This window comes from Felis catus, chromosome C1, assembly GCF_018350175.1.
Source record: "Felis catus isolate Fca126 chromosome C1, F.catus_Fca126_mat1.0, whole genome shotgun sequence".
Classification (NCBI taxonomy): Eukaryota; Metazoa; Chordata; class Mammalia; order Carnivora; family Felidae; genus Felis; species Felis catus.
Window position 1 is genome coordinate 177,883,734 of NC_058375.1, and position 27,430 is coordinate 177,911,163.

At 40.6% G+C, this 27,430-nt stretch overlaps 1 protein-coding gene and 1 long non-coding RNA gene across 9 annotated transcripts in view; one reads left to right on the top strand and one right to left on the bottom strand.

Moving 5' to 3' along the window:
- STAT4 (signal transducer and activator of transcription 4) overlaps positions 1 to 23,497 on the bottom strand; it is a 116,034-nt gene extending 92,537 nt beyond the window's left edge. For 2 of the 8 annotated variants that reach the window (XM_023259572.2, XM_023259571.2), the window contains exon 1: positions 23,348 to 23,485. In XM_023259572.2, coding sequence (XP_023115340.1) covers positions 23,348 to 23,376 — 29 coding nt within the window. In that variant the 5' untranslated portion in view covers positions 23,377 to 23,485. Of the gene's footprint in view, positions 1 to 142; positions 290 to 15,515; positions 15,609 to 19,793; positions 19,942 to 23,347 lie in introns of those variants that run through there. The other 6 variants (XM_023259578.2, XM_023259577.2, XM_023259574.2 and 3 more) reach the window with 5 other exon arrangements.
- Positions 356 to 27,430, top strand: part of LOC109496892 — a 31,573-nt gene continuing 4,498 nt past the window's right edge. The window contains exons 1-5 of the long non-coding RNA XR_002744893.2: positions 356 to 790; positions 1,309 to 1,366; positions 6,240 to 6,377; positions 7,545 to 7,639; positions 25,342 to 25,618. This is a non-coding gene — a long non-coding RNA (uncharacterized LOC109496892). The remainder of the gene's footprint in view (positions 791 to 1,308; positions 1,367 to 6,239; positions 6,378 to 7,544; positions 7,640 to 25,341; positions 25,619 to 27,430) is intronic.

Below are 27,430 nucleotides of genomic sequence, written 5' to 3' on the forward strand. Positions count from 1 at the left end.
GGTGTCGCGAGGTGAGTGAGTAGGTGGAGTTACGCGCATTCATTTTCCTCAGGGGGGTCCCATACATCTGAGACCCCCTGCAGACTTGTCTGGAGCTAAATTCCTGGCTTCCTGGCTTCCTCCTTTGAGGCTCCACACTCACCCTGGTGAGCCAGCCCCTGGGATGGAAGGGGTGCCAGGACTGAAATATCAAACTCCTAGACTTCACTGTGCTCCTCCAATTCCAGCAGGGTCTGCTCACTAGGAAGAAGACAACCTCACCCAAAGGTTTGGGCCAGCTCCTGTGTGGGCCACTCACGCCCACCCTCACTAGTCCAGGATTCTCCTTCCCACTTGCCAGGTAGCCCTGTTCCTGGTCACCGTGGTATGCTTTTCTCCCTTTGTGACATGGGCCTATTCTAGAATCACAGAGCTGGAGGGAGCTTTGGTCTCATCTGATTCTAACACCTCTTTCATATCTGGAGAGACTGAGGCCCAGAGAGGTGACAGGAGCTATTCAATGAGCCTGGATAAGAGGCCAGGGGTTCCATTCCCTCCTTGGTGGTCTTTTTATTTCATCTTCTCCAGGCTAGATGTTAACCCTCAGCACACACGAGTTCTATGAACGTTCAGGCAAATAAAGACAGAAATAAAGGAAGATAGACCGAACAAGGCAGAAAGAATGACTCGGTTTGCTTACGCCTGAGCCTACAGCAATACACCAAAGTAAAAGGCCTGCTTCCTCACTCTTGGACCAGCCATCACACATGTGCACTGCCCCGGATGCTCCTCTCCCAGGTGACATTATCAGGTGCTTTAAATTCACTGCCCCTCTCCCTCCCTCATACACAAAAAGTCAGTCAACTCCAAAGTCATACTCTCTACATCACTCTACTCTGATCAGGTAGGCCTGGTCTTGGCTGCTTGCTTCCTGGGCAGTTTCTGGGAGCTTCTACTACTCTGTCTGCACCCGAAGAAAGTGCCTAATTGAGGGTATTCCAATAAGCTAAGGAGCAAAGTCTGGTTTGCTCTGGGGAAGCAGTCACTGCCTTTAGGAAAAAGTCCAAATTCTTGGTACTCGAAGTGCTGTACAGTTTGGTCCCAACCTATCCGGAAACTCCCCTCCCCCTCCTCCTCCCCCTACTCCCTACCCAGAAGCCTGAGATCTGAGGCAGACTAGTCTGTTCTGCTCCCTAGATTAACCTCTCCTATTTCTGTATTGATTCAGTGTTGATTCTCCCTTCAATGGCAGCTTCCTCCCCCAATTTGTGTAAATTTTTAAACATTTAATTTTAATTCCAGTGTAATTAACATACAGTGTTATATTAGTTTCAGGTGTTCCATAAAGCAATTCGGTGAGTCCATATATTACTCAGTGCTCATCAAGGTAAGTGTGCTTCCAACCCCTTTACCTATTCACCCATCCCCCCACCCACTTTCCCTCTGGGAACCATCAGCTTATTGTCTATAGTTGAGAGTCTGTTTTTTGGTTTGTCCTTTTTTTTTTTTTTTTTTTTTTAAGATCCTGTCCCTGGTAAAGATTTCACTGTTGACCCCATCTCACAGCAATTTTCCCTTGCTCTGAATTCTCATCACACTTCTCATACAAACTAGCACTTTCCAAGAAAAAAATGAAATGCAAGCCACGTGTTTAAATTTTCTAGTAGCCACATTGAAAAAGGTAAAAGGGACAGACAAAATTAATTTCAATCATCTAAATAATCCAATAATACAGAATATTAACATTTTTCAATATAAAAATATTAATGAGATACTTTGCATTCCTTATTTCATACTAAATCTCCAAAGTCTGGTGTGCAATTGACATTTTCAGGAAATCTCCATTTGGACAAGGCACACTTCAAGTGCTAGTCTCCATTTGGATAGCCTCATGTGGCTAGCGGCTACCCTATTGGACAGCACAGATCTAGACCACTCATTTAACACTTTTCACTTCCTGCCTTTTACTGTTAGTCATACTGGTTTTGTGTGTCTTTATTCAACTGTTGAGTGCCTGCTATACAAAGCAGACTTTGTTCTCTTCTTCCTTTTAAGGACCTCACTCCAGGACTCCCTCAGCAGCTTTCAAACTGATCTTATGACACATTTATCCTCTTAAAATTGTTGACAACTCCAAAGAATTTCGGTGTTATTATTATGTATTAAATTCCTATTTACTGTATTAAAATTTAACCTGAGAATAAAATTAAAATGTTTATTTGTGGGAAATTATAATCATAAACCCATTATGTGTTAAACTTTTTAAAATATTTATTTATTTATGTATTTATTTATTTATTTATTTATTTAGATTGGGGGAAGGGCAGAGAAAGAGGGAGAGAGAGAATCCCAAACAGGCTCTATGCAGTCAGCGCAGAGCCAGATGTGTGTCTCCATCCCATGAACCATGAGACCATGACCTGAGCCGAAAACAAGAGTCAGACTCTTAACTGACTGAGCCACCCAGGCCCCTGTGTTAAACGTTTTTAAAATTAAAAACAAGTATATTTCCAATATAAAAAAAAATTAGTGAGGGGGCACCTGGCTGGCTCGGTCAGTGGAGCATGCAATTTGTTGATCTCGGGGTTGTGTGTTTGAGCCCCATGTTCGGTGTAGAGATTACTTAAAATTAAATCTTTAAGGGATCCCTGGGTGGTTCAGTCATTGAGCATCTGACTTCAACTCAGGTCATGATTTCACAGTTCATGAGTTCGAGCCCTACATCTGGCTCACTGCTGTCAGCTCAGAGCCTGCTTCGGATCCTCTGTCCCCCTCTGTCGGCCTTTCCCCTGCTTGTTCTGTCTCTCTCTCTCAAAATAAAATAAACATTTAAAAATATTTAAAAAAAAATAAAATCTTTAAAAAAAATAGTGAGAACGAGTGGCATTGATTTACATTTTGAAAATCTGTAATGTACGGCTTGAGAAAAGACTGGATTCTTATATCTGCTTTTGCATTTTATCTTTTGCAAGATATTGTTTTGGTTGATGTATTTGAAGAAAAACTGGACTCGCACAGTTATGTAATTGGAAAAGGAAGAGCATTTTAATAGCCTTTTCAGATAAGGTGGATATCCTTCTTTGATGCCACAAAACTCAACAAGTGGTAATTTTTTAAGGATTGGTTGCCCTGTGGGATGTGAAACTCTATCAACCAACTTTACATATACTGTTACGTGAAAATCTGTTAATATATCTTCTAGTTCAAATAGAACTTTACTCACACATGATTTTGTAATATCACACATTAGTTATTTGGAAAACATGAGTCCACTAAATTACACATCCTGTAAATGCTGACACACTTCATCGTACAAATCAAAATCATATTAGCTAATACCACCACTGATCTCATTAGAAAAGTATTATTTATTTTTGAGGGAGAGAGAGAAAGCAGGCGCCTGTGCATGCACAAGTAGGGGAAGGGCAGAGAGAGAGAGAGGGAGACACAGAATCCAAAGCAGGTTACAGGCTCCGAACCCGTAAACTGTGGGATCGTGACCTGAGCTAAGTCGGGTGCTCAACCGACTGAGCCACCCAGGTGCCCCTGGAAAGGCATTTTTAAGTATTTGGAAGTTGTAAGGTTCATAGCAAGGATACAAGTTTTCCAAATTCTAGTTTTTGCTTGAGAACTCTAATTTTATTATTGGAAACAGACATTGCCAATTGTTTTCCCTGAAATGACGGTCACACTTTGTTCATTTTCAGGATAACGTCTTCCAAATACCCTAGTTTGAACAACCACTTGTCAAGTCATTCTTCCAAGTAGAAATGATGTTCTATGACAATCATACAAGTGCTTTTCCTTGAGACGATCATCATGCCTTAACATGTGTACTTCTCATTCTGTGACAGAATATTAAGGAGACATTAATTTAAAATTTAATAAAATTAATTTTCCCACTTCACTGAGAACATTATTAAGTCAAACTGGTATTTAAACATTTTTAAGTGTTTGGTGCTAAAGAGTACAATGACTTCTAGAATAATACGGCATCACTGCCTTGGTTCATGCTAAGGCACTGGCATTACCCACCATTGCTTTGGTACCATTAGTGCCAATGTCAACAGAGTGAAAAAGTAAAACATTATTGTTATAAAAAGTTTTATTTTCAGATTTCTTTAAAAAAAAAAGTCTTAGGACCTACGCCCGGGAGTCCACAAGACAACATTTTTGAAACCTCTCCTCTGCCCACCGTATCCTATCTACCATAGTCAGTTTACCCAGTAGTATATTATGAGGGAATCTGCCCAAATGAACGCTTTATTTCTTGGTTAAAGCATCTGCCTTAAACCTCTGTCTGCCTTCCTGTTTCATGAACTGAGCCAGGCTTCTGAGAACAGATTCTTGATGTCTACTTCTTTCTTAGAATCAAGTCTAAATAGCCACGTCACAGTATTTTGGCCCTACATCTACCCTGGCTTCATCATTCCCAGAGAGCCGGGGAAGAGAAAGAAAACCAAACAAAAGCACCCTAAAGTGAAATCCCTAGTTTACCAAACTCAAAGGCCACCACAGATTCCACTCCCCCATATAATTGATGCCTCAATTGTCCTACTTAGAAGCCCCACTTCTAATTTTTTTCTTGCCCCATCTTAACAGGGAGATATCAGATTATACACTTGCAGAAAAATAGATTCTAGTTCTGATTGTGCCACTTCCGAGCTGTACAAAGTCAGATCAGCTACCTAATGTCTCTGAGCCCCAAACTCTCTGTAAAAATGGGGATATTACATCCCACATGGAATTGCTGGGAAGATTCAAAGATCTAATAGAAGGAATGAGATGAGAGAAAACACTCAACAATAGCTACTATTAATAGAATAATAATAACCAAGTTGTGAGGAACTTCGAAAGTTATTAGGTTAAGCCTCCTCCTTCCCTTCTCTCCTACTGTATAGATGGGGTTTCAAATGGAGATGAAGAGAGATCAGGTGAGGTGGGCAGGTTCACATGCGTGTATCAGAGTCAGAGAGAATTCAGCCAGTTCTTCTTGACTGCTTTTTCTACCATGTCTAAGTAGAGCTGCTTGTTTAGGAGTTAGCAAGAGAAGAGAAGGGGATATCACTGTCCCTGCTGCAAGTTATAACCCAGATCCACCTTCTCCCAATTTTTGTACAAAGAATAAAACATTTGTTGGTTTTCATTTTTGTGGAAGCACCTTCCCTGTCCTGCCCAAGCTTCTCTAACATGTCCTAGGAAAACCAGTGTGAGTTAGAGTTTGATGTTGGAGAGAGGGCACATGGGCATACAGGACATACTGAGTCTTCAAATGAGTGGCACAGCAAAGATAACTGGGACAAGGCAGTCTGGTGTGTATCTTACCAGCTCATCTGTATGCAGTTTCCTCAAGCTCCATCAGAATAGGGACAACGTCTCTCATACAAAAGACTTTAAATACCTATCTTCTTAGTTTGCTCAAGTCCAGTTTCCAATGACTGTGCTCCCTCTACTGCCATCTCAGGAGCATTACAATTTATAAAGGACAACATTCTTTCCAATAATAATAGGACTTTTTCAGCTATAACTCCATGCAAGACAAAGTGCTGAGATTTACATGCATAATTTACCCAATTGTCAAATGCCCCATAGTAGTAAGTATCATTCTTATTTCCAATTGACAAAGAAATTAGGCTTAATGAGGCTCAAGGACCTGGTCAATGGTAATCAGATGGTAAGGTGCGGGTTCTGGAGTCAAACTTAGGACTCTCTGGCTCCAGAAACATTTGTGACCATTTGTCTTTGCTAAAAATCTTATCTGCTCGTACAAGAAAAGTAATAAATTTCTCAGAAACCTATTGAGGAAGTTAGTTGAAGGATCCAAACACAAGTTCCAAAATAGAGAGGCTCATTGTAAAGGCTATTAATTAAAGATGAGGCATATTCTCTGATTTTCCAGCTTTCCCTGGGAACATATGGACAGTTAGCCATGCATTTAAAAGTCCTGGGTGTGTCAGGATGGTGGGCACATTGCCAACAGAGTTCCAAATCGTTTAGCAAATTATGTGGCTCTATAACATCTTGTTTCTATTGTACATAAGGTGACTGTTTCTGCTGAGTCACAAATTAGAAAATGAGGTCCAACAGAAGGCTAGGATAATTGAAGTATAGACTCTTCCAAAAAAAAATTCCATGTTTCTGGTCAGTTAAATAACCCTTAACTGCCCTATTCCATTTAATGTATTTTTCATGTGTTGGTCTCTCTCAGAGTTGAATATTTAGAGCATCAGACCTAAATGTAATTTTTCTTTGTATTACAGTGCCTGGCATAGAGCAGCTATTTAAGAAATATTTACTGAACTGACAGAGGGCTGAAGGAGTGCCCGTTTACCTTCGTCGGTCCTGAGGAGGGCTTTTTCAGAAGACTTGCCTTGTCCAGGCACTTCATTCTCACTAAGGTTGTCACTACCCTTGATAGTTATAATACTATCTCACATTTATAGGTTTATAAATGGTTATATAAAGTTTATATGATGATTTGATGTACATCAATTCTGTCTAAACACCAAGTTGAAGAGGGTAGAGGAGGTTATCTTTCCATATCTCTCTCAAATATTTTAGGGAGAGGACTATCTTTGCTTAGGAAAAGAATTTGGTTAAGCTGCTTGAGATAGTAAGAAAAAGTGAAAAAGACAGCTAAATATGTTCTATTTAAAGACAAATAGAAACTGGGAATGTGGAGCAGATAGCAGAGAAAAGAAGAAAGGAAGGAAAAGAAAAAGATACAAAGGGAGCTAAAGAGGAGGAGAGAGTGGGAGAGAGAAGAAAACATGGCACAAAACTTGCAAAGAATGAAGGGGCTCAGTATAAAATTTCTGCTGGTGGAATCTAATGACATGTCTAATGATTTATATCAAATTATGTTCTGTCTTTGTTGCATACCTCCTCCTCCCTCCTCAGTCTTCAAGAATGACTGGTATGGTTTTTACTGTGGTCATATTGAAGGAAATGAAAGAAAGAAAGGAGTATTAAAAAGAGGTGTGGTATATCTTTCCATTTACATAAGTCTTATTTGGTTTCTTTCATTAATGTTTTGTATAAAAATCCTAAACAGTTTTTGTTAGATTTATATCCAATTACTTTTTATGGCTTTTAAAATTTCAAATTCCAGGGGCGCCTGGGTGGCGCAGTTGGTTAAGCGTCCGACTTCGGCCAGGTCACGATCTCGCGGTCCGTGAGTTCGAGCCCTGCGTCGGGCTCTGGGCTGATGGCTCAGAGCCTGGAGCCTGTTTCCGATTCTGTGTCTCCCTCTCTCTCTGCCCCTCCCCCGTTCATGCTCTGTCTCTCTCTGTCCCAAAAATAAATAAACGTTGAAAAAAATTAAAAAAAAAATTAAAAAAAAAATAAAATTTCAAATTCCAGTTGTTCATTGCAAGTAATTTTTGTATACTGACAGTGTATCCTGTGACCTTGCTAAACTCCTCTATTAGTTACAGAATGTTTTTGTAGATTCTTTGGAATTGTCAGCATACACAATCACATTATCTGTGAATAAAGACTGTTTTTTTCCCCTTTGTAATCTGTATGTCCTTTATTTCTTTTTCTTGTCTTATTACCTTATCTAGTTCTTCCAGTGCATTGTCAAATAGGAGTGATGAGAGAAGACATCTTTGACTTGTTCTTGATCTTTGGAGGAAGGCATTCAGTCTCTTACCATTAAGTATGTTAACTGTAAGTTTTTCAAATATACCCTTTAATATATTAAGGGTATAAGGTTAAGGAGTTCACTTCTATTCCTTGTTTTTGTTTTTGTTTTTGTTTTTTTCTTCTGATAATTTTTATCATGAATGAATGTGGAAATAGAGGGATTTTTTTGCATCTGTTGATATGGCCATATGTTTTTTTTCTTGTTTAGTCTGGTAATCTGATGAATTACATTCGTTTTCAAATGTTAAACTAGTCTCAGATTCTTGGAATAAACCCCATTTTGTTGTGATGTATATTCCTTTGTATATATTGCCAGATTTAATTTGCTATTATTTTACAAGGATTTTCAGCTCTATTTTTATGAGATATTAGTCCATAACTTTCTTTTCTTATAATGTCTGTGTTTTATTTCGTTATTAAAGTAATACTGGTCTCAGAATAGGTTAAGAAGTGTTTCCTCCTCTTCAATTTTCTAGAAGAGATTATGTAGAGTTTGTATTATTTCTTCCTTAAATTTGAACCATAGATCATGACCTGAGCTGAAGTTGGATACTTAACCAACTGAACCACCCAGGTGTCCCTATTTCTCACTAAAATTTGAAAGAATTCACCAATAAAACTATGTCTCCCTGGAATTTTCTTAGTGGAAAATTTTTACTCCACAAGTTCAATTTCTTTTTTTCTTATTGAGGTATAGCTGGCATATAGCATTATATTAGTTTCAGGTGTACAACATAATGATTTGATATTTGTATATATTGCTAAATGATCATCACAATAAGTTTGGTTAACATTCATCCCCATGAATAGTTACAATTTTTTTTTCTTGCAATGAGGACTTTTAGGATCTACTCTCTCAATTTCTGTATTAGACATAAAACTGTTCTGGATACCTAGTTTGTATCATTCAAAGAATTTGTTCATCTGTTATATTTGTAGGCATAAAGTTGTTAAAAATATTCTCTTCTTATTATTTTAATTATGATCTATAGTAATGTCACCTCTCTCAATCCCGATATTGGTAATTTGTATCTTTTCTTTTTTCCAGGACAATCTGACTAGAAGTTTATCAATTTTATTGATCTGAAAAAACAAGCTTTAGGTTTCATTGATTCTCTATATTGCTTTTCTGCTTTCTGCTTCATTGATTTCTGCTCTTGCCTTTATTATTTCCTTCTGCTAACTTTGGTTTCAATTTGCTTTTCTTTTTCGTGTGTCTTAAGGTAGAAGCTTAGGTCATTGATTTTTCTAAGATAAACATATATGTTTCCCCTTTCCCATTGCTTTAGCTGTATCCCACAAACTTTGATATATTATAGTTTAATTCTCAGTCATTTTGTTCAAAATACTTTCTAATTTCCCTGTGATTTCTTCTATGATGTATGCATTTGTTTTGTTTTGCTTTAAATCTGTGTCATTTAGTTTCCAAATATTTGGAGACTTTTCTAGATACCTTTTTTTTTTAAATTTTTTTTTTTTAACGTTTATTTATTTTGAGACAGAGAGAGTACGAATGGGGGAGGGGCAGAGAAAGAGGGAGACACAGAATCGGAAGCAGGCTCCAGGCTCTGAGCCATCAGCCCAGAGCCCGACGCGGGGCTCGAACTCACGGGCCACGAGATCGTGACCTGGCTGAAGTCGGACGCTCAACCGACTGCGCCACCCAGGCGCCCCTAGATACCTTTTTATTATTTATTTTAACTTAATTCCATTGTGGTTAGAGAATTTTTTTAATTTGAGTTATTTTAAATTTATTGATTCTTTTTTTAGTGACATAATATGGCCTATCTTGGTCAATGTTTAGGGTTCACTTAAAAGAATGTATTCTCTGTAGCTGTTGGGAGGAGTGTTCTGTCAATATCAATTAGGTAAAGTTGGTTGATAGTGGTATTCAACTCTTGTATTTCACTCCAGATTTTCAGCCTATTTCTTCAGTTATTATTATCAGAGGAGTGTCGAAATCTTCAGCCATAATTCTGCATTTTCCTCCAGTTCTGTCACATTTTGTTTCATGTATTCTGAGGCTTCATGTTTAGGTGCATAAACATTTAGGATTCTCTTGCCCAATTGATGATTTTTCCCTTCATGATTATGAAATGACCTTTTTTATCTGGGATAAATATTTTTTGCTCTGAAGTCGACTTCATTTTATATTTATATATCCACTTCAGCTTTCTTTGATTCATGTCAGAATGGTATATTCATTTCCAGATATTTTAACGTATTTATTTTATATTCGAAGTGGGCTTCCCATTGGTAGCGAATAATTGGTCTTGCTTTTTTACTCAATTTGACAATTTCCCCGCTCTGCCTGTTGACAGCATGTACTAAGCGCTGCGTGAGCTAAGTTGTTCCCCCCACTCCTCTCGAGTGGTTTTATTCCCCTAACTGTGGGTAGTTCCCTCACACACATGCACTGATCAGTAACTGAAGAATCAAGGGGAGTGTTCAGCAGTCTCCTATCTGGTGCTCTGCCCTGTGAATTTTGGCCATCTTGGTCTCCCCAAATTCTCAACTCTGTCTTCTCATCTTGGGAGACTTCCAGGGTCTGTTTGAGTTCCCGCTTTCTGTGTTGCGTCCTGGAAATGTTCTCCAGAAAATAAGATGGAGCAGAAAGATGTCTCATTTCTTCGCTTCTTCCAGGGATCATTCTCTTGCACTGCTTCTGTTTGCCAATGCCTGAAAACCCATTGTTTCGTATGTGTATTTTTTCTTTTTCTGTTAAGGGAGGAGGATAAACCGACCCCTGGAAGGGCTGCCAGATTTAATAAAACAAGACTCTCAGTTAAATCTGAATGTCAAATCAACAGCAAGTACTTGTTTAGTATATGTATGACCCATAGTTATAGTATAAGTATGCCTGAAATTCAAATTTAATGGGTCTTCTTGGATTTTATCTGGCAACCCTAATCCATGTCCAATCCATCATGTTCAAAGCAGAAGTCCCCAGATGCTCTTTTAAGTGCCAGAGCTATATACTTGTTTGGAAATCCATTCAATTCAGTATGAAATATTTACTGAACTGCTACGGTGTGCTTATCACAATGAGAATGATTCTAGGTCAGAATCTTCTTGAAGATACATCACGCTGGCAGAGAAGACAAAATAAGGATATGAAACTATAAGTGCTCAGTTGACCTACAATACTAAGCACAAATGTCACAGGAATTCAGAAAAGTTAAAGGCTAAAATGAACCGAAGAAGTCTGAAAATACGGAGATGTGGTTAACAGAAAGAGTGAAGAATGAAAGAATTGTATTCGGTCAGGGGAAAGGGCAAGGATGTTCTACCTGCCTAAAGAAGGTAAGACTGGCAGCCTTCCAGAGAGTGAGGAAAATAACCTGGACAAAAGATGCTTTGGGCAAGTCATGATAAACAAGGTTAATTGGTACCAGGACATTTAGGAACAGTTGTTCGATTTGTTCATTGCATAAGGGAGCCCGGTTGGGAGGATGAGTGAGGACTGAAGTCTGAACTGCTCCAGTTCCCAGGACATGAGCCTCTATGCACGGCCTCATCCAATGAGAGAAAGGGACGCTTTTTTCTAATGCTAAGCTGCTTTGTGGGACATTTAAGGTCCTAGGTGGGAACTTCAGTATCTCCCTTCTGAGTAGTCACAGTACGTCTATGACTGTGACTAGATTCTCCCATGTTGGAATCACTGTGAGGAAAAGTGGGTGGAGATGTTACAAGGTGCAGCATCTCTGAGCTACAAACATTGTTTTACTGGGCTACTATGGAATAAAAAGAGTGGGAAGGGACAAAATAAAATTTCATAGTTTGAAGGAGCAAAGTAGGTAAGCAAGATTGGAGTTGATAGGGTTTTGGATAGAACCCCTCTGAAGTTCAACATCAGCGCTGAGTAGTCTGTCTATTAGCAGAAGGTTATCCGATGAAGAATGGCCCTAAATTCAGTGCTGTAAATTCAAAGGCCTCCTGGAACAGGTAGTTAATGGACTTGTGGAGAACCTTTCTAACAGGCACCTGAAAATCTTTTTTCTCTGGAACATCTTTCAGGAGGAGCTGCAAATCAAGACTTTTAGGGAAAATGGAATCTCAATTTTGGCATAATTTTTAAAATGTATACCCCTCTATGTATATCTCACAAAGCACAGTGTAGACTTACACTGTTCCGAACAGATAATGCAGATCTGTAGACCTGAATGCTACTGGTGCGCTTTCTCTGTTGTAAAGCAGTATTTCCGGGGAGCCTGGGTGGCTCAGTCCATTGAGCATCCAACTCTCGATTTCGGCTCAGGTCATGACCCCAGGGTCCTGAGATCAAGCCCTGCGTCTGGCTCCACACTGAGCTTAGAGCCTAAGAGTCTCTCTCTCTCTTTCTCTATCCATCTCTCCCCCCTTCTCTCCTTCAAATAAAATAAATAAATAAACAAAAAATAAAATAAAAATAAAGCTGCATTTCCTAGCTCTAATCATGGTACACACTAGCTCCATGACCTCCCCCAAAAAAGAAGAGAAAGAGAAGGGGGAAACAGAGGAGAACCAAGGCAGACATTACTCTATATATCAAGACAGGATGAATGCAAATATTTTGGAAGCCATAAACCACAACAACTACTTCCTTTTCTCTCCTCATTTCGTCAGTTTGATCTTCTTAAAAGGATGAGGCAACCCAATGCAGACTTAACTGGTTGGAACAATAGGCTCATGTTCAGTTTTATCACCCACATTTCATACTAGTATCCCTGTCTGGAAACTCTGAGGGTTTTTATTACTCATCTCTACGGAAAAAGCCTCTATAAGATCTTCACCAGCTTGGAAATCCTTGCTACAAGAAAAAAAAAAATCCCCAAAGCAAATAACCACCTGTAACAAATAAATGATTTGTGAAAAAAATGTCATTGGAAGGGTGAATCATTCTTTCTTACATATATAGAAATTATCAAGGACTGTGCAGTCAAAAATGAAGAATTGCTGGGGCTCCGGGGTTGCTTAGTCAGTTAAGTGCCTGACCGGCTCAGGTCATGATGTCACGGTTCGTGGGTTTGAGCCCCGCGTCGGGCTGTGTGCTGACAGCTTAGAGCCTGGAGCCTGCTTCAGATTCTTTGTCTCCCTCTCTCTGCCCCTCCCCGACTCACGCTGTCTTTCTCTGTCTCAAAAAAATAAACATTTGAAAAAATTTTGTAAAAAGTGAAGAATTGCTATCTTCTTTCTCTGAAGAATTGTTCGACTTCTCAAATCGTTGCTGATGAAGGGGCAATAAATGCATGTCTTACCTTTTCGGCTACTGCCTGGGTCGATCCTTCTGTGTGGACTACCAAGTTCCTGCTTAGTTTTATACTCTATTAGAGCAAAGGGGGAAAGTCTAACACAAAACTAACAACACAGTTTTTAATGGAAAAGTGCTATTTTAAGGACAGCCAGTCCTATCACATAAAGCTGTCTATATTGGTCAAGTTGTAAAGGTTTTCTTTTCCTTAGTTTGAAGGCTAGAACCTTAACTGAGCACCAGAGGGTACTCTTCTCACAGGGAAACCAACTGGCAGGGAGATAAAAAATGAAGGCTTCTGAGTTTCCTTCACATGTAAAACAGATGAATGTTATTCTCTAGGCTTTTCTCATTCGGGATTGTGTAATGGCCTTGACCCTGAAATATCATGGTGTTTACAGAATTAATAAACTAGGCCCCACGACCTTGCTCTGTGGCTCTGGCGAGGGTATGGGACAGTACTTTACAGCAGGATGGATGTAGGGGGAAGGAGAGGGGAATGTGAACAATAATACTTAGGTCAAACGATTACAGAGATTTATTCCGGGTTTTGCTTAACTCGAATACCTGAATGGTGACATTGTTAGATTCATATCTAGGTGAGATCTGAGCCAGGAATTTGGTCAATTGAGATAAAACCTTTCTTTGCACTGTATTTATTTAGGGTTGTCAAGTTTACACAGAGTGGTAATGCCAAGGTATCAAGGATCTCTTGCCTTTCCATAACACTTTCCATAGCAGTCCCCAAGATATATCATCAGAGTAAAGGTGGTGTACTTGTTACACAAATGCACCTTCAAGACAAGTCCTCTCCCTGTCCCCTCCAGATAAGTGGCCACTTTTAAATCCTCTCTTTTTGGAAATTCTAGAGCCACTACTGCTTATTGGCTGGTTGGCTGCTTTTTTCAGAGAACGTTCTCTAATAACCCAATCCACTTTTTATATAAAGGCAAGGTCTCTGCATTCACTACCTTATTTGCTACAGGGAGTAGAAAAATTTGCAAGGAAATCACAAGAGAAGTATTAATCTTTAACAAATGTTGTTATGATACAAATGATTAATAATCATTCATTACACAAAATAACATCCATTCTCAAATCCTGACATCCGTGGTAATGTACTGAAAAGCTATCCTTTCAAACTCCCTTTTCAGCCACATTCAATCTGCAGATTCTCTCGGGGTGGAAAAGCTGGTCATGTGTGGTCGTATCAGATGTAACGTGAAACTTGACGTGATTGCACAGTGGTAACTTGGACCAGAAGCGCATTGTCCTCTTGCCCACACTCTAAAATACTGCCCCGTTGTAAACAAGATGTCTGGCTTACTTGGGACATCCTTTCAAAATGTTTAAACTAAAATAAAAGCTGACATCATAGGGGAAGTCTGTATTCCCCGTGTATTTCTAACTTTGTATGCCATTCCCAGAGAAAGCCACTGGATGTTGCTTAATGATGATAACAATGGATCACATACAGTGGTTGGCAAAGGGGAAAAAAAAAACAATTAGTCATCCAGTCAACTCATCTTCCCAGCAAAGGGCAGAATACTTAGATAGGGAACCTAACACTCTATTTAAGGCAAATGGCCAAGTATTAAGAACTACACTGACATCGTTGTCTCCTCTAGCAATACTGACCGAGCACCGAATCTGTGTTAGTTGGCTGCACCCATGCCCTACTTGATTCCTTAAATGGAAGGTTCCAATACAGTGCTGCTCTTTTCTTTGGAGATAGCCAATAGAGTAAATGTTGTCTGGTGGAAGGTAATTAACTCTTGTAAATGATGCCTGCGCAAAACTCAAGGTCAGGTTACTACAGAGAATACCTTGACAAGCCAAGGCCAACACAGAGGAAAAGTCCTGGAGAGTCCTCCTCTCTGGAGAGTTTATCACCTTTGCTGTGAACTGTATTGTGTAAACTCTGGCTCAGAAAGGGCTATTGTTTCAGCCTTGCTTATTCACCTGATTGAGTTTATTCAAAAGCACAGCTGAAATGCGTGGTTTCTCACCCTGAGACTTTGGTTTTTATACTAATTGGAGAGTCTACCTTGTTCCTAGGTATATTTCGTTTTAAGCTCAACTGTATAGGTAATTCAGATTCTCAAAGTAGATTTTTTGTAATATTTGAGGGTGGGAGACTAGAACTATCCAGAATGGCTGCCAGATTCCGATTTCACTCTGGGCTTTGTTGTGAAGAACATAGAAGTCTCCATCCAGCAATGTTTTATTCCTCATTGTGACCCAGGCTCTTGGGCCCATGGTGGGACCCCAGTCAGGGTACTCAATCTCTCTGGCTCTCTCTTTGGGATGCTGACTGGTAAGGACCATGTAAGCCACTTTCAGTAGCCTCTTCTATCTATGGAAGATGTTACTGAATAAAGACAACATGTGTCCCTGGTTCTAGTTGTATCCATGGCCCTGGACCCCTGGACCTCCCAGTTAGCCTTGGACACCTAGTTCCTTTTTTTTTTTTTTTTCCTTAAGCAACTTGGGAGTTGAATTTCTATCAGAAGCAGCCAGTTATTGCCTGATTGGTAATCAATATAGTACCACACTATGGACTAGAAATAAGGACAGAGAACCCAGAAAGAGAATGGCAAACAGACAGTAGATTGTTTTTAAAGAAGCTGTATTCAAAGTTACAAGGAGTGTGACTTACTTCACAGTGAACTCGCTGAATTGGTTGACGTTTTGCAGGGTTACATCTGTTACTCTTTAACATTTCATGGAGGACTGAGGAAGTGCCAGCACACTGGGAAAAGAGCCAACATGAAATGGTTGTATAATAAAAGGGAAAAAGGTTGAGTTCTGAAAGTTAAAGACCGGTAAACTCAAGTTCTATAGCAAGGGGAAGAAATGCCACAGTGAATGATGTGAGTAGAACGAGGTATTGACTTTACATGAACTACGTTTTCCCCCCACGCCAATCTAATATTTTAATCTATTGACAAACGAGAGGCAAATTATAGCTGGGTGTCAGAGCTGGAGCTGGTGGTGCAAATCCCACAGCCCAGCCAGAGAGGCCACGAGAAGACTGAGAATTCCAGGTTAGAGGAATGCAGATAGAGACCAGAACTGGGGACATATTTGTGCCAGGGGTCTAGAACCAAGATTAAGACAATCTAAGATGCCATGCCGTTTTCTGTCCCGTAAAAAATTGCATTTTCAAGCATGGGCCTATGAAGATTGTTCCTTTGAGAATAAAGAGCGGTCACCAGGTGACTGCTTTGCACGTTGTTAATTATTCATGTGTCACTCATTCACCAAACACTTACTAAATGCCTTGTTTTTGAAAGGTACCTTAATAGGTGTAAGAAAATAAACATGATGAACAGTTGGTGAGGTTTCTCCCCAGTGACAACAGCTGCATCAGGGAGCATTTGGATTATGATCTCATCAGTACTAACTATTCTATTTTAAAAATTACCAAACTAAGTCAATTACTTTTTCCTCTACTTTGAAAATTTGATACAAGATAGGACAAAAATTCAAGAAAAATAATGTTTTAAACAGCTCTTTTCATCACAACTTGGCTCCTTTTTAACTTAAAAAAATTTTTTTTAATTTATTCATTTTTGAGAGATAGAGTGCAAGTGGAGGAGGAGTGGAGAGAGAGGGAGACACAGAATCCCAAGCAGGCTCCAGGCTCCGAGCTGTCAGCACAGAGCCTGACGTGAGATCGACCCATGAACCACGACATCACAACCTGAGCTGAAGTCGGATGCTTAACTGACTGAGCCATCCAGGTGCACCTCCTTTTTAACTTTTTTTAAACTTACAGTTTAAAGTATGGTTCCACCCTTGTCTGTAGGTCCCAGATTTCCAATTTTTTTTAACTTACTGCTTTATACAGTTTCAGTATGTTGCTAACTAGTACCCTGTTCCTACCAACTAAAAGTGCTATCTTTTATCTGCAACTTTGTTTTTTTCACAGTCAGAAGCAAAACAAACATGAAACAAAACATATGGGGAAAAGATTATTTCAGACTTTTCACTGTTCACTTCTATTTTTACTTTTCTCATAAATCAGTAAACTGTTATTCTTCCAAGCATGTTTCTACATCACTCATTTTCTGGGGCTTTTCATTCCTCTATATGTTCTTTTGCATAATAACTCATTAAATAAATCTCATTTACAGATCTCTGACAAGCTTATATATCTTGAACTCTCATGCTTCATTATGAACTTGATGTAAAACATCCAGTTTGAATACATTTTAAGCTGTTACTAAATAATTTCCTTATACCTGAATGCAGGTGTCTGTAAGATAAGTCAGCGGGAGGTTTATTTATTCATCTATTAATTCAGTAAATTACTGAGAACCAGCAGAAACAATGAGCTGCATTAAGTTAAAACGAGGTGGAAAGTCAACTTGGTCAAGACATGTCCCTGCCATCAAATTTGATCCCAATTGCTGGAAGAGACAAATGTTAACATTGAACAAAAATACCTCAAAACAGGTAATTTGTGACTTGTATCAGGTAATTTGAACAAACCAAGGAAGGCTGGGTGGAGATAAACCCTAAATGGTGGTTGGGATTTTTTTTTTTTTAAGTAAGCGTCACACCCAGCATGGAGGCCAATGTGGAGCTTGAACTCACAACCCTGAGATCAAGACCTGAACTGAGATCAAGAGTCAGACGCTTAACCAACTGAGCCACCCAGGTGCCCTGAGATTTTTGAGAAGGGCTTGGAAAAGACATCATAAGTGAAGAGAAAGGTGTCAGTATAAGGTGAATAGACAAGAAAACACTGTGTTCGGGCAAGGTAAAGCAAGGCACATCAGCAGAAGCTAAAGCTCCATATTAGCAAGTAGAAGATAAAGCCAGCGAGCAGTGAGCATTGTGATGTTTTGAATGTCAAGCTCATGAATTTGGAGGATTTCTATGGCCCAGTTGTCCTCCCCTAACTTTGTTCTCAGCCACTCCAACCCATCCTCAAAACTTTTGCCAAAGTGAGTCTCCTAAAAGATAAAGTTAACATATGCCCCCTCTGTTGAAGACTTTTCAGTGGGTTTCTTAAGCCCGCTCAAGAATGGGTATCTATGAGACTGTTCACAGCTGAGCAACAAAATGAAGGCTCCCTCTGGCTGAACTTGGCCCGTTAAGGTCCCCTGTGACCCTGTCTGGGATTGTAGGTAGCTGGGTAAATGAGACCACTCTTTAGCCCAAGCAATCGTCTCAGACAAAGATGGACAAGGGCCCTACAACCCATCATGTCATGGCAAACGGGCCAAGAGAGCTCTCCAGGAGCTGAGCTCCTGGGACACTTATGCCACGGAACTGGATATCGTTAGCCTCACTGAACCCAAACGGACCTTTGCATAACTATGTCAAATTCACATTGTCAATGCATTTAATCTCAGTGAAACATCCATTCTATTGAATTTATGTTGTTTATTTGAATTTTACAGATTATATTTTCATTTTAATTTGACTTTAAAAATTTGTGTTGTACGTGTTGGAAAGTAGGGGTGGGTGTATGTCTTAACGAATTTTTGTCTAGTTTTATATGTGCACACTTAAGTAACATTATGATAAAAATAATTTAAGTAAACAGTGAATTTTACATAATCATTTTACTTTAAAGGAGTTGTGTATATTATCCAAATAGGGAACATAGCATTATCTCATTTGGTCTTAAAATAATCCCTGCAAGATAGTTATCACTATCTGCATATTATAGATGAGGAGACAGAGAGTGAGAGGGTCCAAGTAACTTAGGCAAAATCAAACAGCAGTTGAGGGGCAAAGTGGTGATTTTAACCCATCTCTGTTTGATGTCATTTCCTCGGTGCACACAGATTCAAAAGTCACCTTCAGGGACATGAGAGTAAAATTTGGGAACAAGGGTTCCTAAGACATAGAAGCATAAAAGTACAAGAACTTAGACTCGTCCACAAAACCGATTTCCAGGCTGCATCGCTTCAAGAGAAAACTATGGATTATAGTCTCATTAAGCAAGGAATTCTGTTGGATGACTTCATTTCTTCTCTTACCCACTGAATTCTGATTGCTTAACAGATTTCGACTCCCCAAACATTTCAGTTTCGAGAGCTAAGTTGAAACAGTGAAGAATTCTTTGACATTTGGAAGGAAATGCCTTTTCTAGTGATAGGTACCTATTTCCCCAAACACCAAAAGCAGACTTCAAACACCATCCCCGTGGCTGCTCTTTTCTGTCCATGTCTCTTTCAAAAACAAGTAACAGCAGCCACCAAAACCCAACAAAATTGGCTCTAGCCTGCTTGGAGTTGAAGCCAGATCTGTTCTTGGTTTCCCAAGCCAAAGTGGGAGATGTAGTTAGTTGAGTTCTAAGCCCTTCACAGTGCTAAAGAACAATGGAGTGAGAGTTTCAAAATTAAAACCATGCGTTCAGTAGTAAACAGCTCCAACTGGTGCTTGATTACTAACTAGATGTTCTATTTCTGACATGATTTGAGCAAACACAGGAAACCTCATAGGCGTGGATGGAGAGATGTTTTCCCTTTCAGGACAAAAAAGAGAAACATCGGATGGAGTTATGATCATCGTGATTCTTTTTTAAAATTAAAAAAAAATATATTTATTTATTTTTGAGAGAGAGAGAGGCAAAGAGAGAGGGAAACAGAATCCGAAGCAGGCTTCAGGCTCTGAGCTGTCAGCACAGAGCCAGGCATGGGGCTCAAACCCACAAACCGGGAGATCATGACCTGAGCTGAAGTCAGATGCTCAACCAACTGAGCCACCCAGGTGCCCCTGATCATTGTGATTCTGGACACCATCAAAAGCCAATGGCTTTGAAGGGGTTCTCATTTTTATGGCCTCAGAGGGAGCCCTTTTCTTTCCCAGGAGTCCTCTCCAGAGGGAGAGGCTGTGTAGAGTTTTCCTGAAGGTAATGAATGTCAGCACATTGCCAGCTAGGCCACGTGTTCCTTTCTTATCAAATGAAACTGACCTTTCTGACCCAGCATGTTCTCCTTGTTCATCACTGTGATTAATTTCAAGTTCATGGTGAGGCAGGTTTCTAGATGAATTGCGTGGTTCACTCCAGATGGTAAATATGTACCTCTGGCATCTCCTCACCCTTCTGGAGAGGTCATGTGCTAGCATACAAGAACGAAGCCTTTTAAAATAGTTGGCTTACACTCAGATCTGCACCCTACAAAACACTCTGCCCAGACTAGCCTCTGTCCTTTCAGCTGGCAGAGATCTTCCCCTTCCTACTCATTTTCCATTAAATGCCAAGCGACTCAAGGGAGTTATGAGCAAAATGAAAATGTTTAGCACATAATTCAAGATTTTAAGGTTTTTTTTTTTTCAGCCAGTGGAAGAACTAGGACTCATGAGAGTTCTCGAATTGACATTCACTAGGCCCCAAAATCATGCTTATCCACTAGAAATTTCCAAGTTAATTTTCCTGATGCATGCTACTGCATTTCCTCTAGCGAGCGAAAATCTTGTTCCGTTGGTCATCACTGTCAACAGGGACAAAATATGCAAAATAGATTTTACATATTTATACAAAATTTGCTGGTCAGAAATTGCTCTATGTATATTCATTTCTGCATCAGGAGGATAGTTTCAACATTGATTGTACTCAGAATTTCCCCCCGCAAGCTTTGTTGGAGGCTATAAGTGGTTCAGGTCATGGAGAATAAGTTAATTCACACTTCTGTCTTCTCCCTTTTCAAAATTAAGTTTCCATATCTAGGCATTTTCTTAGGATTCCAAATAAAAAGGAAGGAGATTGTTCTTATGTGCATCTGGGCAGTCCAAATACCTACATGGACGAGTGGCTGCTTCAGCCCATCTGTCGTCTTTGCAGCCCACAACCATCACCTCCAGAAGCCTCTGCTGAGGTTTCCATGGAGCTTTGGGAAAAACCTGATTGGAGCCTTTAGAGGCTCTGTGGATATAAATGTGGCCGAAGACAAGACACTGACAATCTGGGAGCAGAGTGTGGGGATGCAGAGACCTACCCAGGGCTGGCCCACCTGCCCGGGACGCCCCGGTTCTGTAGCTGTTGCTCACCCATTACATGCCACTCCTCAAATTCACTGACAACACACCCACTGAGTGCCTCCGAGATCAGTGGGAAAGAGTCCTTGTCTTCAAAGAGCTCGCGGTCTAATGGGGAAGGTAGGAGCTTTGTAATAAGCTAACCATGTTTGAAGGAGGTGAAAAGGCACCAGGGAGGTGATTTTTGAGCTAGGTTTTGAAGGCTGAGTGTGAGATTGCTACAAACAAAAGAGGGAACCACATGTACAAAGACGAGGGGCTGATCTGCTCGGAAGGGGTATGAGATCTTCGGGGGCGGGGTGGTCCTCGTAGAGGTGGCAAGGCAGGTTGGCCAGATCAGGAAGGCCTGTGGTTTCATACAGAGAGGAAGAGGTGGGGTGAATAGCCATAGTGTTGAGAATAGACCCAGGCGGGTGGGTTTTAGAGGGAGAGAGGCCAGGTTGAGGGTTTTGCTGTAGTCTCAGCAAGTGCTCATGAGGGCTGGGAATAAGGCAGTGGCAACAGGATGAGAAGGGAAAAAGCCACTTCAGAGATTGTTTTTGAGGCAGAGATTGGATGTCGATGAGTGAGAAATCCACAGAGGTTTCTAGTTTGGGGGAGTAAGCTGATGACGGCCATTCTGAAAGGGGCTTCTCTCTCACTCACACACGCTCTCTCTGCCTGTTTGTCTCTCCCAGTCCTCTCTCTTTCTCCACCTCTGTTCCATCTCTTTGTCTACTCCTGTTGTTCCCTGTGATATTCCATCTCTGTCTTTGTCTTTCGTTCTCTTGTGGTGCCGGCTTCTCTCTGCATATCAGCTCTGCTCTCCTCTGTAACGACCAACTTCTTTACTATCCACATGTGCTCTGCTCCTTGGTAACTTCAGATGACAAGTCCCTTTGACATTGCATAACCCTGTTCAGTCCAATTAAATTCTGTCACTTTCCATTGCACTGCTCATTATAAAGTTCATTCCATTTTTCTTCGTTCAAATTTGCAATAGAATCTAATTAGACCAGTTCTTCTTTCTATGCTAGCCCAGAGAGTCTTTTGTCCTGGATGCTTCTCAGAACCACCTAAAGGGCTTAAAAAAAGTACCAGTGCATGGGTCCACCCTTGGCCCACTGAATCAGAATCTTTAGAGATATAATGCATAGCATGTGCATTTGCTTTAAAGTTCCACTGGTGATGCTGATGTACAAATAGGACTGAATCCACTGCCGTACGTGACAGGTCATGAATCATAATTCATAGCACAGACCTTGGGTCAGGGGCTCTTAACGATTCCAGTTTCAACTGGAGGGGTCGGTGGAGTGGCCTGGAGGGTCACACCATGCAAACATGGCCATCCAGGGGTTGTGAGTAGGGAGAGCCTCTTAGAATAGTCTGTGGTCATACAGACGCCATGAAATGTGTTTGCTAAATTGGTCTTGCGAGGGGTAAAATGTGAAAGCATGCATTTGCAGTGACTTCCCATGGGTTCTGTGGTAGGATGCAGAGGAGGGGCCCCTAGTCTCGATGGGAGGAGTATGGGATAAGGAGGTGACTCCTAAGTTGAAGCTTGGGGGAACACTAGCAATTTGTCTGCTGAAGAAGATGAGAAATGGGACCACAGGCAGATGAGAATAGTGTATTCAAAGCAAAGAGATTTTTGTGCAGAATGGCATTATAAATTCGTACTTCAAGCGTCCGTGGCCACCCTTCCTAGACACATGGTAAAAAGCTCACAAAACTCCTTAATTTCTTTGTCCTGGAAGTCTGTTACGTTCCTGGCAGAACTTGTAGAGATAGTCAATCCAGAATGGGGTGCACTATAAGGGGGCCGTGAGAAACTAGACTGGAGAGGTATGCAAGGGCTCCATTGTGAAGCTTCATGGTCAGTTTAGTAGAACACTAGCTACCATTTATCAAGCAACTACATGCCAGGCACTTTATGTACATTACTTCCTTTCATCCTCCCAGAACTCAGAACGTCAGGATTTTTACACTCATGTTATACACCTGGAAACAGAGGCTCAAGTAGCTTAAATCTACTTGTCACAGTCACAAAGCTAGAAAACAGCAGAGCTGGAATCTGACCAAGTTCTCAGCCTTAAAGTGTAAAAAAGAGAGGGGAGGAATGCTGTATTTAGAAATGAAAGAAAAAAAATGTTTATATGTATAAGATATTGCATAATGGGGTCATTTCAGCCCTCAAATGGTTTAAAATAGTCATAATCATATCTGTATGGGTAAATGTTATAAATACTCTGAATCTCATATTTTTGGTCTTTTCAAACACCCTAGCAATATAGAAAATATTTTCATTAAGCAAAACTTGGTGTGTATACCCAGAATGCAAAGTAAGTAAATAAAAGGGAAGTTGTGCAGGGTACTTGGAAGAGGGAGATCAATGAGGAGCCAGCGTCCTTCCATCTCCCCTGTCAACTACTTTCCCTAAATTCACGAACTCCATGACTCTAGCCTATAGCCCACAACAATTTCTAGAATCTTGAACATTTTTCTACATACCATTCAAGCCTGTGGATCCAGGAAGCCATCAAATATCATGTGCGGGTGACAGAGTGTACCTTTGCCAAGGTGGAATGGTGTGGCTGTGCGGGAAGGCTCTGGCCACCTGGTAGACCCACTCCTGTGTTGTCACGGGTGCTCCTATGACCTAGACGAGGGCAGAACCAATCATGGACCTGGTTTAGTGCCCACTACTAGGACAGCCATCTTTTCTCAGAGCCACAGAAACAAACAGTGAGCTTAAATCCTGTTTTGGATGAGAACTCACCAATACTGTCCTTGGTGAAGTCCCCAGTTAGCCACAGCACATGATAAAGTCACCCAGGGCAATGTCCCATTGCTGGTCCTCTTTGCTTGTTTTAGGATTCTTCTCAAGGAGGAAGCATGCTAAAGTAATTCACACATGTTTAAATGTAAATTATTTTATGTGGCCAGCACAAGCCACCCCTAAATCCTTGTTCCTTTTGGGAAGTAAAGAAGTTTTAAGCACAGCACCCTATGGTGACTGGTGTCCTGAGGAGTCTCTGAAGGAGTGGAATTTTAGCACCCAAACTGAAAGAGTCCTAGGAAAACAAGACAAATTGGCCACCTTCTAAACCCACCATACCACAAAACTTTAAGTGTTAACTGACCACACTTAGGGCCAGATACTGCTTTGGAGTTCACAGAGAACAAATTACATTTATGTATATTAAATGTGCTCTTTAACAACCAAGTCAAAACATTTGTCTTGCGAACTCAACAAATACATTCATTGTCTCAATGAAAAGAAATAACTATAATCCAATTAAATATGCTTGAATATTCACTTATTATTGGTGATGGTTAATTTCATGTGTCCACTTGTCTAGGTCACAGAATCCATATATTTGGTCAAACATTGTTCTAGATGTTTTCACGAAGCTTTTTTGGATGAGATTAACATTTAAATTCATAGGCTTTGAGTAAAGCATACTACTCTCCCTAGTGGGGGTGGGCCTCGTCCAATCAGTTGAAGGCCTTAAAAATAAAAAGGACATATACCCTCTGATAAAAAAGAAATTTTGCCAACATACTGCCCTTGGACTCAAATTGCAATTCTCCCTTGGGTCTCTACCCTGCCAGCCTACCCCGCAGATTTTGAACTTCTATCTCCACAGTTGTGTGAGCCAATTCCTTAAAAGAATTATCTCTCTCTCTCTGTCTCTCTGTCTCTCTGTCTTTCTCTCTCTCTCTCTCACACACACACACACACACACACACACACACACACACACCCTATTGGTTTTGTTTCTCTGGAGACCCCTAACAATGTACTGTTAACGCACCATTTAAGTCATCTTTTCCAAGTAATTAGTTTTACAATTACTAGAAACTAATAACCTGATAATGTTGTTTGTTTGAACCTTTATAAATTCAGAGGTATTTTCTAGCATTGCCCTAAAATCTTGTAGCAACTATTCTTCATTCCATAAGTATTTATTGAGTCCTCCCATAGCTCATCACACATCTTTGTATTTTGAATACAAAACTAACCTACTACCTAAGCAAAAACTGTGGGGGTGCTGTGTAGGGAGATCCTTTATAGACACCCAGCTTAGGTCACTGAAACTTGACTTGTCACATAGACTGAATTAATCTGGACTCTGGGTTTATTGTCTTTACTGAGTCCCAAGTACAGTCCTTTCCATGGCTATCTGAATCTCAATCCAGTGGTTTATCAGTGGAGACATTCCAATGCTGAAAAAAGCTCTAGTCTGTCCTTCCTCTTCTTCAATTCAGATTTCAACAACCTGATATATATATATATATATGCATATGTATATATATATAAGCACTCATTGATGTCTGTGTGTGTGGGGGGGTGCGGCTCTGTGTATATGCATATCCACACAAAACATTTGAGTTCTTATTTAACACAAACAAACTGTGCAATGGTCTTCTCATTTTCTTTATTCTGCCTCCTGGTTCGAAGGCAGCTGATCTTGTTAACAAGAGGTCTGTTCTTCCCTCAGTGACTGCATTTCTTGGAGAAAACTTGCTGAGCAAGCATCTGCCCCACTGCACATCAAGAACGTTCCAGACTTTGAGCCAGTTTATACCCTCAGGGCAGCACGTGCAGGCTCTTCTTGCTGTTCTTAAACCAACGTTAGAATCAAGAACTGGCTCTTGAATTACTCCCAGCTGCCCGTATCCACCCTCCCCTGATCTGTGCTTCCCTAGTTATGCTTTACCATGAAATACTGTTTGGACTGGTTTCATTGAAACACCTTGATTCTTCCCTCGATGACGGTAAGCATTGTGACAGAGTCTGAGGGTGTGAGTGATGATGGCAACATGGTAGCTGTCATTTCACACGCAGCCCAAAGAAGGAGAGGCTGTCATGATCCTTTTCTTGGGCTGCTAAGATCTGATATCCTGACTTTATTAACCATATGATAATAAGTTCTTACTTTTCCCATAAGGAAAAAAATACAAGTTCAGGTCTTTAAGGTAATGGCCCATTGCAATCCCTTAAAAGGCTTAACGAAGGTTAGCAAATCAAGCTACAGCCTTTGCGGCTGCAGCTGATCCCAGGGCAGCACAGATACTGGTGAGTCACGGTGCCCTTAACACCCATTCTAGATTTTCCTTACCTTTGACAAACATTTTGATCTGGTTCAGTTGCATGCCCCATGTGGTGACAGAAACCTTCACCCCTGAGGGGTTTCAGCCCTGAGTTGTTAGTCTTATTTAATCATTCTTGATGCAACTTCCGTTAATAGAGATTATTAGACTCAGTAATAAGAGAAGACCAAGAGAAGCCCCAGGGGATCCCCTGGGTTCTAGATAGATACACCTGTGTGTAGCAGCAGCCCTTATTCTTCAAGGGAATCATCATCGATCATGCCTTCCAGCATAGGAACTCCTTTTGTTGCCTGTAGGTTCACTGACATAGGGAGCCCAAAGTGGCCAGATGGCAGTTGTAGCCCCCAGTTCAGTGAAACTTATGGCAGAAGAGTTCCTGCCCTGAGATCTAAGACCTCTAAACTAGCAGAGACTAAGTTTGTGGAGACGAGAGTCTCAAATTCTGCAATTGTATCTGTGAGTCACTTGGATTTGTGGTGAAACAGAGTTAATCCTATTTCATACGGGTTGACAATCTATCTATCTATCTATCTATCTATCATCTATGTATCTATCTGATCAATTACACCAGGAAGGACAATACTCCAAGCCCACAAGGTGTTGTCCCTTTGCTGGCACCTTAGCTGAGACTTCTACAGGCCATTCCACTATTCTATTAAGGTGGATGCTTCTGAGCGATGAAATACATGCTAAAACTAGTGAACTACACAGTCATGAGCCTGGTATTACACTTCCTTTGCTGTGTAGGGAGATCCTTTAATAAGTCCTTTACTCTGAGCAAATGCCATTTATCTGTGAGTAGGTCAGACATTTTGTACGTCCTTAGATGGTAGTGTTTGCAGAGTTACTGTGGGCAGGAAGGCAAACCTGTCTCCAGAGTATCATTTAAGGTAAGTATGAATCACTAATTTTACTAAGGGATCTGATGTAACTGACCTGCTACTAGCTGACTGGCAGGTCTTTCCAAGACCGAGGCCGTGTCAAATGCTCAACGTCATTCTCTGATCCTGGAAGTAGAGAATTCAGTAGCAGCAGGAGCTAGATCCGCCTTAGTGAGAGGGAGCCCATGGGTTTTGATCCATGCTTAGTTTCCATCTGTGGCACCATGGCTTCATGGCCCCATGGCAAACAAAAGCACTAGATGACTCAATAAGCAGCTAACCAATTCATTGTCTACTTGGTTGTTGAAAGCTTTATAGAAGATAGTTGATCTCTAGTAGGTTTTAATATGTGATAAAAGATCTGCATGTACTGTGTTCACTCCCATTAGCCTATGTGCATACATTTCTGCTGGCCATTCTTGTCTCATGTCTCTGTGCCTTGTTCCTTGTAAGTACTGATCATCTTATCAAATCATTTCCCACTGATCAGGAGTCAGGATATATCCTTTCCTCAGGCTACTTCTCCTTCAATATGAAATGGATAATCAAGTGTATTGCTCTTAAATCTGCCCAGTGGGAAGATTTCTTTTTTTTT